Source organism: Peromyscus californicus, unplaced genomic scaffold, assembly GCF_007827085.1.
Source record: "Peromyscus californicus insignis strain IS unplaced genomic scaffold, ASM782708v3 Scaffold_6__1_contigs__length_162567912, whole genome shotgun sequence".
Taxonomy (NCBI): Eukaryota; Metazoa; Chordata; class Mammalia; order Rodentia; family Cricetidae; genus Peromyscus; species Peromyscus californicus.
Genome location: NW_026294584.1, coordinates 21,073,107 through 21,085,581, shown reverse-complemented (window position 1 = coordinate 21,085,581; position 12,475 = coordinate 21,073,107). Strand labels below are relative to the sequence as shown.

The following is a 12,475-nucleotide window of genomic DNA, read 5'->3' as shown; positions in this document are numbered from 1 at the left end:
ACAGTGCATGCCAAGCAGCGCCCAAGTGGCCCCTGCGGGATGTTAACTGGATGTCCATTATTATTTCTGCTCTTACGTTATGTTCTCTAAGAACAGGGATACTTTGTTGCTCTTGCAAAATTCCTGGGGTGAACTTTGCTTTATTTTATTTTTTGGCAAAAAAGTGGGTAAGTTAAGAGAAGATCTTTCATAGCCCAGGTTGATCTCAAACTTTCTACATAGCCAAGGAACTCTTCGTGTTCTTGTCTGCGTCTGTCTCCCAAGTGCTGGGATTACAGGTCCTGTGCCACCACTCCGTGCTCTTAGCACAACTTTGAACATGAGTGTTGATAAAACATTTAGAGAATAAATATGTGGATAAATATTTGGGAGTGGAAGCAAGTGAGTCAGTTGCTTTTCTGCTGCAGTGATGAAGCATCATGACCAAAAGCACTCATGAAAGAGTTTATTTGGGCTTATGGTTCAGAGGGATACGTATCCATCATGGCAGGGAAGTGTGGAAGCTATTCATAAATGTGACTGCAGAAATAGGAAGCTGAGAAAGGTGGATCTTTAAGAGCAGGCATAAAATGGAGAGCAAACAGGAAGTGGGCTAAGGCGTTAAACTCTCAAAGCCCACCCCCCATTGATGTAATTCCTCCATGGAGTTTGCACCTCCCTGCGGTATCTCTAGACAGTGTCACCACCTGGGGACCATGGTTTCAGACACTAGCATTGAAGGGCGACATTTCTCATTCAAACCTCCACAGCAAGCCTGTGTTTTCTAGCTCAGCTGGAGTCAGTGACAGAAGCTAGAGCAGGAAACACAGGAAGAAGTCAGTGCCCTCACTGTAGGTACAGTGTGCCACTGTGAGTCCAGTAATGCCAGCCAGCCTTTGAAACCCACCAGAGACTCCCGAAAGTCCTAAGAAAATGATTTGTGACAAAAAAACCACGTGTACACAAAGGCCAGTATCTTCCCACAGCCAGAGCTCTCAAGTGATGAGGGACACAAAGTTTTGTGTACAATCGACGTTCCTGTTCATTGTTGGCCCATTTGAGGTATCTTTGATCTCTACAGAGGAGGGAGATGGCCAAGGTAGTATGAATGGACAATAGAGCAGGAGCTGGAAGAGCAGCAGGCGGTGAGTGTGTTGTGCAGTGATCAAGCCCTGGAGATGCCCAGACATTGTGTGTGACGACTCATGATAAGCATCTTCGCTCGGTGCCTTCAAGTCTCGTTTCCTTTCAGCCAGACTCTGAAGGACCTGTTTCATCTTCAATACCTTTCGAGTGTGCCACATTGGGTCTGTAGGTTTTTTTTTTCCTTGGTCTGCCAGAGCCCTGGTATATATCATTCCATTTTCCTGGTCCCACTACAATTTCTTTCTGATACATCTAGTCCCAGCAGCCGTATGAAGTGCGTTTTTTCTCTTGTGTCTTCTATTCTTATCTTGCAGTGTAGCTCTGCTGGTCCTAAGAATTCATGTCTGTCTATTGTCTTGGAGTTAGGGAGTTGAGAATAAGTTCCTACTTTATTGGCTACGTTGTTAACTTTTACAGGTGTTTGTAAAGAAATAAAATAATGAGACAATTCTGTGCCTAAAAATTATACCTTTTGATAATGGCAATGCTTGGCTGTGAGATCAAAGGAAAACATAAAAGCTATTCTCTGAAATAATATGGGAGATGGGAATTAGAAATCATAGCTTTCATGGAAGCTGAGAAAACCCTCAGAATTGACAGGCATCCTACAGATTGTATAATGAAGAGAGTTTTCAGGCTTCCATATGCATTATTACATAGGAAGGATTTTAACAAGCAGAGATACAGAAATTCTTAATAGTTATCTGGTGTGGAGTCACTACCCCTTAGAGTTGAATGTGATCTGGCCCGGGCACAGAACCAGCACCTTATGAGAAAGGGAATAGACCCTGTACGTGCAGAACCACTGCTCTGCCTTGAGCACCGGGCAGGTATATATTCATCATTTCTTTACTTTTTATAATAAGTGCGGTAATTTGCCAGATAAGTGACCTGAGACTGTATCTTTACATGGGGCACTCAGCTGCCTCCTGACCTGCTGTGAGAGGGCTGGCCTGAGGATGTGTTGGGTTACCTGATTGGGGCTTTGAGAAGTCAGCCATTAGGGTTGCAGGCAATAGTGCCTCTTTGAAGCTTAGCCTCCTGCCCCTTGCATGCTCAATGAAAGTTTTCTCTAATCTGAAAAAGACAACAATCAGAAAGAGAAACCAGCCTGTAGGCTAATTGCATCCCAGTAAATCCTCTGAACAGTTTTGTCTCATAGACCTTTTTATTGTTTGTTTGTAGTGCTGGGAATCAAAGCCAGGGCCTTGAGCATTCTCTCTCTGAGCTCGAACCTATCCTCTTTTATAGTTCACTCTTGTTTTTGAGGATGATCTTCACTTTAATCGGAAGAGCTCTGTGGTCCAGAAGCACTAAGAGACTCTTCCCCGTGTACTTAATGTCGTCACTAAGTTCATTTCATTCTCTTCCTGCTAACCTTCATCTGCCGACTGCATGTTGTGTAGGAAGCACCTGAAGCTCCATAGCATGCTTCAGGTTGGGGGAGCAGGGGCTTTAGTCCAGGTGGCTGCAGGAAGCTGCGGTGCATGAAGAAACAGCTTTTCTGAGCAGAGGACAAGGTATCATTGTATAGACCAGGAGGACACAGAAGCCCCGGGACACGCTAGCTCAGGCTCTATATCCCACTTTTTGAGACTTTCCTGGGACCTCCCAAGTTGTTTGGAAAACCTCTTTAGAAAAGGAAATGGATAAAACATGGTCGGAGCGGACAGGGAGAGGTAGCCTGTGTCTGAGAAAAGGTGAACACCACTGCTCTGTAAATGCAGAGACAGGGAATGTCTGCTTTTTAAGAACAAATGTGTCTTGATGAAGATATTTGCCTTAGTTAGAGTTTCTGTCGCTGTGAAGAGACACCATGACCAGGGCAACTCTTATAAAGGAAAACATTTAATTGGGGCTGGCCTACAGTTTCAGAGGTTTAGTTCATTGTCATCACTGTGGGACATGGTGGCATACAGGCAGACATGATGATGGAGAAGGAGCTGAGAGTTCTTCATCTTGATCCACAGACAGTAGAAGGAGACTGTGTGTCACACTGGGTGTAGCTTGAACATACAAGACCTCAAAGCCCACCTGCTTACACAATGACACACTCCCTCCAACCAGGCCACCTGTACTCTAACAAAGCCACACCTCCTAACAGTGCCACTTCCTATGGCCCAGGCATTCAAACACATGAGTCTACGGGGGCCATACCTATTCAAACCACCACAATATTAAATTGTTGAAAAGAGGAAAACAATAAATGAACATTGTCCTCCACTTTTTAAATTAACATTGTTTTTCTGGTAACACATGATCTACACAGAAATTTACAATATACCAAGAAAAAGACTAAACTCTGTAATTTTATCACCGCTGCACTAGCCCTTTGGTGCGGGTCTTCTGTGCGTGCTGTAACACTTCCCAGTTGTACGCACGTTGAACATTTAGCACAGTGGTCGGTACCTTGTATTCAATGAATGGGCATATTCATTTAGTCCTTCCTCACCGTTGGATATTTATGTTGTTTCTCAGTCTCTTTTCTAGCTATTATAAGCAGTACTTCCGAGACCACCATTATAGTTTAATGCATTCCATTTAGTACAGGCAGGCGATTTGAAAGGATGCATGCATTGAGTCCTGAGAGTAGAAAACCTTCCAGGAGGTACTTTTGTTTGATGTTGACCCCAATTTATCTGTTCCTGTGATGGCATCTTATAAGCTGTGTTAGCCTCATATCTGTGGTCTGGTGTTAGTGACATCATTGCATAATAAATATTCAGAATTGTGCTGCCTCTTGATTAATTCAGTTGGATGATATTGCTGTCTTTGTGATTAAGAAATAACAAGTTGAAGAATATTAAGAAGAAAATCATAGTTGCTTGTAATGAATGTGGATTTTGCTTCAAAATGAGGTTTCTTTCCTGTATTGCACACTTTAAATATCTCACTGGTGACCTCAGGGGTGTGGTGGTCTCCAGACATACTGAAACAAATGAGCACACAATGTACAAAGCTTAGGCTGTAATCAATGTAATTCATGTTTTCACGACATTGACATATCATTTAGTTTATGTAAATAGAGTGATTCTACACACAGGCAATGCATAAATAAAATTGTAAGAGTCATTCTATAAAGTGGTATTTGAAGATGCTGCTGTTATTTTATTATTTTGTTGCTGCCTTTGTATCTTTGGCTTGGGTATTGTTGTAGCAGTTATCTATAGTTCCTGCAATCAGTTTTGTTTCCTGGTGCTGGGGATCAGACCTGGAGTCTAGGGCATGCTAAGGCCTTGTTCATGCCCCTGAAGATTCCTTGTCATTTCAGTGTGAGTGGGGCCAACGGTAACCTTCCTCTGGTCTTGGTCTTCTTTTGTCCTCCACACTGAGGAGGTAGGAACTCTGTACTTGAAGCCTTCCACACCACCACTAGATTTTGATTCACACTTATAATCCCTAGCTGCATTTTTAATTTCTTTTTAAAAATTTAATTGCATTTATCTCTCTGTGTCTGTGCACACATAAGTGAAGGTCACAGAACCACTTAGCAGGAGTCAGCTCTCTTTCCACTATGTGGGTCTCAGGGATTGAACTCAGGTCCTCGGGCTTGGTGGCAAGCACCTTTACCCACTTAGCCATCTTTCTGCTCCACCACCTGTTTTAATTGATGGCTAGGAACTGAGCCGATTATCCTGTGAGGACAGACTATCCTATGCTTTGTTCAAAGATGTTATCCTTCTCTTCTGCGCCATTAGCATGTCTTAGCTTTGACCCTACATTTTCCCTTTTTTTTTTTCTCTCTCTCTCTAGGCAGGAGGCTCCCAGGTAATTTTCACAAACCCTTTAGAAATCGTCAAGATACGCCTGCAAGTGGCTGGAGAGATCACCACCGGCCCCAGAGTCAGTGCTCTGTCTGTGGTGCGAGACCTGGGCTTCTTCGGCATCTACAAGGTAACTTTTCTTTTCCTTGTTTGTTTAATGAATGTTATTTCAAGGGCAAAACTGTACTTCTGAAGGCAGTTCATTTCTCCACCTTGACAAGACATTCTGCTGGAACCCATGGGTCAGTATCGTGCCAGTTAGGAGGTGTCCCTTCCTGACATCTGCCAGCAAACTGTCCTTAGAGAGAGGCTAAAATGCCGAACGACTGCGATGGGAGTGTGGCGCCTGATAGAGAGGTTCAGAGCAACTCTGTCCAGCAGCACTGGCCTCAGCCACTGGCTGCAGCTCTTTTTGGACTTGCATTGATATAAGAACTGGATGTTCTCTCTCTCTCTCTCTCTCTCTCTCTCTCTCTCTCTCTCTCTCTCATTTGTGTGTGTGTGTGTGTGTGTGTGTGTGTGTGTGTGTGTGTGTGTGTGTGTGTGTGTGTTGGGGGGCGTTCATATGTTGGCTGTGTGAACAGATGCATGTGATGGCCAGAGGTCAGCATTGGGTGTCTTTTGTTGCTTTCCACTGTAGCTTGAGTTTTCCTGCCTGGCCCACAGTCAGGACAAATCTCTCTCACCCGCCAGTCCCACAGCCGTCAGACCCAACCAAGTAAACACAGAGACTTATATCATTTACAAACTGTATGGCCGTGGCAGGCTTCTTGCTAACTGTTCTTATAGCTTAAATTAATCCATTTTCATTAATCTATACCTTGCCACATGGCTCGTGGCTTACCGGCATCTTCACATGCGGCTTGTCATCATGGCGGCTGGCAGTGTCTCTCTTACTCAGCCTTCCACTTCCCAGCTCTATTCTCCTCCTTGTCCCGGCTATACTTCCTGCCTGGCCACAGGCCAATCAGTGATTTATTTATTGACCAATCAGCAACATATTTGACATACAGACCATCCCACAGCACTTCCCCTTTTCTTTTCTTAAAAAGGAAGGTTTTAACCTTTACACATCTCCAAAGTCAGCTTGGTATATTTGGGAATTTGGACGTAGCTTCTCTTACTACTTCCTGCTGGAGGGGGGCGCTGTATCTTATTGGAACACAAAGAATACTTTAGGATTATGGAGTAGTCCATGAGGGTGTATCGTCTGAGCCAGTTGCCTTGAAACGGTTCTGGATGTTGGATCATCTGGGCCATGGTGTCATCGGAGACCTTTCAGGTGGTCTTGGCTGGTCAAACCTGATGTATCTTAATCTGGAACAAATCCATAGCCTCTGGCTTTCTGTGGAAACAAAAGCAGAGTCTCCTTTCCAAAGTAACATATCCTTATATCCAAATTTTGAAGTCAAGGTACCGTTAAAATATGCGTATTTGTTTAACTCAGCTTCCTTTACAATCAAATATCTCTCTGTAGTTAAGAATCCCAAAGACAACACAATCCAGATTCTCTGTGTGATATCCATCTTTATGGGGCTTATTTTTTATATTAATTTTACTGTCTCTTTAAAGACTTTATTTTTTAAAACTATGTATTTGTTTTTGTAACTGTATATATCACCTTTTTAATCTCTTTCAAGCCTACGTGTATTTTACACACATTTTAAACTATTACATCTGAATCTGTCTTATTGTAACTCTATTGCCTTAAACTGCAGCAGCTGTGGCTGCTGGCTCTGCCCACCTCAGCTTCCCAACATGGCAGCGGTATGCTTACCGCCAGCTCTGGGAGCTATCGTGGGTCTATGCTTTTATCCAAGCAGTGAGTAGCCCAGAAACCTCTTTTTTTTGTTTTGTACTAGCAAAGGCTAAATCCACCACGCAGCTTAATGTGCCACTTGCAGAGGCCTCATTCCAGCCATACTGCAGGTCGAGCATGCACGCACGCTAGGAACCCGCCAGTAGCTCAAACCGGCAGCTGCCGCTCATTTGAGAGAGACAATTAGGAAGCTGTTTTTAGCTCTGTTTTAGAATCTTTTTTTCTCAGTTTTTAGGTGGAAACTCTTGCCACCACATTGGACGCCATTTGTAGCTAGAGTTTTCCTGCCTGGCCCACAGTCAGGACAAATCTCTCTCACCCGCCAGTCCCACAGCCGTCAGACCCAACCAAGTAAACACAGAGACTTATATCATTTACAAACTGTATGGCCGTGGCAGGCTTCTTGCTAACTGTTCTTATAGCTTAAATTAATCCATTTTCATTAATCTATACCTTGCCATATGGCTCGTGGCTTACCGGCATCTTCACATGCGGCTTGTCATCATGGCGGCTGGCAGTGTCTCTCTTACTCAGCCTTCCACTTCCCAGCTCTATTCTCCTCCTTGTCCCGCCTATACTTCCTGCCTGGCCACAGGCCAATCAGTGATTTATTTATTGACCAATCAGCAACATATTTGACATACAGACCATCCCACAGCATTCCACTTTGGGGGACCGTTGTTTTTCACTGAACCTGGAACTCACTCGTTGACTAGACTGGCTTGCAGTCAGCCCCAGTGACTCCTGTTTCCACCTCCCCAGCTCTGGGGTTGCCGGCACATGGCTACACTTAGCTTTTCATGTGTGCCCTGGGGACCCCTACTGAAGTCCTTAACCTTGCATGACAAGCACTTTACAAACTGAGCTATCTCCCCAGCCCCAGACCCAAATTCTTAGATCAAGAATTTACTTTTTGATCCTCCATATATTCTGGTACTAGGTGAGTGTTCTATATTGGTACCTCATCTTAATTATTATAAATCTCACTCACTTTATATTTATAAACTAGCTTTCCAGGATGACAGTGTCAATTTTTAGTGGTGGTTTGAAAAGTTTTCCCTACTCTTCTACCATAAGTTGTATTAGAATAGGCAAGTGTGATGACATATATCCCTAGTCCCAGAGCTCGGGAGGCAGAGGCAGGTGGATTTCTGAGTTCAAAGTCAGCCTGATCTACATAGAGTTTCAGGCCAGCCAGAGGTACACAGTGACACCTGTCTCTCTCTGTCACACACACACACACACACACACACACACACACACACGCACACGCACACGCACACGTACACGCACACGCACACGCACACGCACACACAGCTGTGCTGTAATAAACTGAAGTCATCTGCATCTATGCCCAGTGCTGAATTTTATAACAAAAGGTACTCACTGTTCTCAAATCAGAAGATTCCCAAAAAGAATTTGTTGTTGACTCAAACAAAATAAATCTTTGGGAATACAGAGCGAGATTCAAAGTCTGCCCAACGCAGCTTAATTTATATATGCAGAAATATATAGTTAATAAATTATGTACAGATCCAGAGATGCTTTATTCAAAGTAGCTGTGAATTCTGAAGCAGTATCCCATCAGTATTTTCTCTGCCTTTAAACATCTGCTTCGGTTGAGTTCTAGAGTGCATCGCCTCCATTTTTACCCCAAGCCATGCTGGTGAAGCTCTTTTGACTCCATGGCCCTGGAAATTTACTCCATAAACACTACCATTGAGACACTGCTGCCTTCTCCTCCCCAGTCATCCCAAACGGGTGGAACAAACCCTGTCTGGGTAACAACTGGCCATGCCAATCACTTTGGGCATTCAATGAGGTGTTCGAGTTCCCGTTCCCCCAATACTTTCTCTCTTTTTGTTTCTGGCTTCTGCAGGGGACCTCAGTGAAATTCAGAGTGGTTTCCAATGGAGTTTCTTTTAGGCAACTCCACCTGCCCCAGATGGTTCTCCAATACTTTCTCTCTTTTTGTTTCTGGCTTCTGCAGGGGACCTCAGTGAAATTCAGAGTGGTTTCCAATGGAGTTTCTTTTAGGCAACTCCACCTGCCCCAGATGGTTCTCTGCATTTCTCCAGGTCATGTGACTGTTAGGGGACCCCATGATCTGAGCCTTCCCAGAATCAGAGAGCATGTGACTCTCTCTACTGGGATTCATCTTAAACTAGCATGTGCTAGCTTGGAATAAATATGTGGATGTGGGCTATTTTAACTTTACATATGTGATGTGTGTGTGCATGCGCATGAAGTCAGAGGGCAAACCTCTCTTTCCATCTTATTATGGATTCCTGGGGTCAGACTCTGGCTGCCACGTTTTGTTAAGTGGCTGTACCTACAAAGCCATCTCTAAGGCCCTTGATATGTTGGCTCTTTTATTTTTAAATAGCACTTAAGATGCTACGATTGGCCAGTGAACACAGTGGCTATAGCTCTTTTGTTTGCACACATATTACCAGCTCTAAGAAGTAAACAGTACTGGCAGGAGGCATGGCGTAGATCAACTTGGAGAGAAAACACTTTCTGTTCTAACATTTTAGGTCCTTGCTGCCTGTGACATGATGTAGTGGCTTGTCACTATGACAGGATGCCAGGCAGTCTTTCAACAGGCTGTCTAGTAAAAGGCACTTGGTACTATGGCAATGACTGTTATCGGACTATCTCTGTAGATGAAATGGTAGGGACTTGTTTGCTGGTGCAAGAGCAGGCTGTGCGACTCCCTGCACATGACACCAGGCTGGGGCTTGGTGCTTTTCATCTCCACATTATGTCACAATCTTAATCCCCTCTAAGGCTCCTGGGGAGTCCCTGGCACCCTGATTTTGTAGTTGGGTGAGCTGTGACTGCCAGTCATGGTATTTGAGCTGAGACTGAAGCCCAGACGTCGCTTGTTTGTGCTTTTGTGCTAAAGTTGCTTTTCTGAAATGAGCAAGATCGCTCACGTTTGAGCAAGAGCACTCTCCCATATAAAGTTAGTTAATTACTAGTCTAGTGGTTTAATCTAGTTCAGAAGCATTCCACACAGCTTGGCGCTGCCTTCCAAAATGCTATTTTGGTGAATTGGTAATTACCACATGAAGTTACTAGTGTTTTTGAGCTGAAATTTTGGTTTTATTGTGTGAAAGTGCCCTGGTCACCCCCACCTTCCTGCAGGCATCCTTATCAGCCAGATTCCCAGAGACCCAAGGGTCAGTTCCCCAGCAGTTGGGACCTCTCTGGTGTGGGCTGCCTGTGACACCACCCAAGATGGATTCGATTCTGTTACTCAGTTTTGTCTTGTGAACCTGGACTCCAGATCCATCTCACTTTTCCATGGAATCAGTGTTAAGAACTGCCCCACTAGGGAGCATCACAACTGTGGCCTTTCTGTGTGGTTCTGGGTGATTTTGTTTCAGGATGTAGAGCTCTCTACTTGTTTCAGGATGTAGAGCTCTCTACTTATAAAGTGTTTCTCTGTTGTTGTAGTTGGTTAGAAAAAATGCAAATGGTTGGAGCAACCCAATACATTAAGGCTGTTAGTTGTTCCTTATACAGGGAGGACCCCTGTCCGAATTTTTCTTGGGACAGATGCTCTTCCTTCTCCTTCCCAGGGTCCCCTTTGTTTGCTGCTGTTATCATTACAATGTTGGAAGCAGGCAGGGTGAGCTATTGGTTCTGTCTGTGTGTTTAGGACTGCTGAGCTTCACCTTAACTGAATTGATTTAACCGGCCTTTCTGTTTTTTTCTCTTGAATTGACTTGCAAAATACCTTAGCATTCTGTGACCTCCCAGTAAAGGCAATTAGAGTACTTGCCTTAAAAATACATTTGCAACTGAAAAAAAAAAAAGTGAATACAGTAAACATTTTACACTCCTGAAGTTAGAAATAGTTAAGTGAAACAAAAGCCTCCTCTGAACTGGTAACATTTAGAGATTTAGTTAAAGCATACAGGAAATAGCTGATTGAAATAAAGGGGGGTAAGTAATTGCCTTTGAAAGACTATTTAATATGTTTTTAAAAAAAAAATCTCCTGAACTATTTTTCTTCAGAGCATGAGAAATCAAGGCCTGGGCTTGCAGCTCCGTGGTGGGGCATTTACCTGGTATGCACAAGGCCCTGGGTGCCATCCCCAGCAATGCACACACATGCACACACAGAATCATATCCTTCTATATGTAGATGGATATGGTTCTCTTCTCCTGTCTTATGGCCTAAGTTCCTGCAGCATTAAATAAATCATCTATCATAGGAAAGAGGGCTGTGTGAATTTCCCTTTTCTCTTGGCGCTGTCAGTTTATAAGGCTTATTATTTAGCATTGAATGGCAGCCCAGCTAATAGAGATCAAATGCAGTTTTACTAGAAAGTGTTGGTACAATTTGTTTCTCTGAAGACAAAACCTGGCCACCAAAGCAACTAGGATGAGCGCCATCATGTACTGACAGAGGTATTTCTCATCTATGATCCCAGAGGTTAGCTGCCTGTGGAAGGTCACTTAAGAAATGGGCTCCACCGACTCTGTTCTCATCAAAAGCATTTGCTTTATTACACCGTAGATGACATTATTCAGATAGGTTTTTTGTTTTTCATCTGTATACATGCTCATCCATTTTGTGTAAACAGATTGCTGAAACTATTGTCAGTGTGTTCTGAAGGTCAGCGTAGCATCAGTACATTTGTTTCCCAAGTTCAAATCATCCAGGATGTATGAGTAAAGCTCTACTTCTTCGTAACCCAAACTATAGCAGAGTATCATTGATTATAAATCCAGTGTCTCTAAGCATGCTGCATCTGAAGTCTCTTCTGTCATCTTAACAGCCACGTAAAATGTTTTTAAGGTTCGTGTGTGTGTGTGTGTGTGTGTGTGTGTGTGTGTGTTGCTCAACGTATTTTTAATCTAGCTTCCTATTATCAGTAATTATTGTTTCTTTCCAGTTTTAGAGATGTTGGAATAGGTAATAACAAATTGAAGAGATTAGTGAAATGAAGCAGCATTTAATATATAATTCTGCAGAATGGGATACAGCATAAGAGAATGACTGTCACATTGGTTTGGTATTTTTAAGATAATGGCTGGCACATGATTTGGTATTTTTAAAGTCTTCCAAACTTGAGAAATCTCTGTCCTCTTTTCCTATAGGCTGGGACTAATGAATAATTTGGGCCTTGAAACTGCTCCCTTTTCTGACCATATTGTCATATAGCACATTACCTGTGACTTTCCGACTCTCAGAGTTCTCAGACAGCTGATGCCAGCCTCCATCCAGGGAAGAGAGGCCTCGCACCTCCTGCTTACCTGTAACTGTGATGAACTCTAAGCACACCTCATTGAAAATGGACCGTGCCAATCTCTCCCTTACAGAGCTATTAGAAGTGAGGCCATGGAGACTATTCCAGTGTGTGCATGACATACTTTTGTGAGTGTGTATAAAGTACAGGTTCCCAGCAGTGAAGTTGCGAGTCAATGTGTATGTACATTTCAGTGTTAGTGGCTTTAATCATATTGCATCCATTTACCAATTTCATCCTGTTTATATAGAAGCACCTATAGGAATAATACCCCCTTTGCCTGCTTACAAAGTATCTCTTTCTATGTCTTTCTGTCCCACATGAAGAAAGCTGTTGTGCAGGTATTTCTTTGGGGACACATCAGTTGAAAACTTCCTGACACCAAGGGAACATGCTGTTGTCACCTTGCATCCACCCTAGTGGCCGTTCCCCTCCTCCCAGCCCTCCTTGTATCTTTTAACTGGACCTCTGTCGGAGCCTCCCGAGGGCTTTCTCTCTGACTC

At 43.5% G+C, this 12,475-nt stretch overlaps 1 protein-coding gene across 5 annotated transcripts in view; it reads left to right on the top strand.

Annotated features, from left to right (window-relative positions):
* The window catches only part of Slc25a13 (solute carrier family 25 member 13), a 182,742-nt gene that overhangs the window by 144,486 nt on the left and 25,781 nt on the right, over positions 1–12,475 (top strand). For all 5 annotated transcript variants that reach the window (XM_052720290.1, XM_052720289.1, XM_052720292.1 and 2 more), the window contains one exon: positions 4,879–5,019. In XM_052720290.1, coding sequence (XP_052576250.1) covers positions 4,879–5,019 — 141 coding nt within the window. The remainder of the gene's footprint in view (positions 1–4,878; positions 5,020–12,475) is intronic.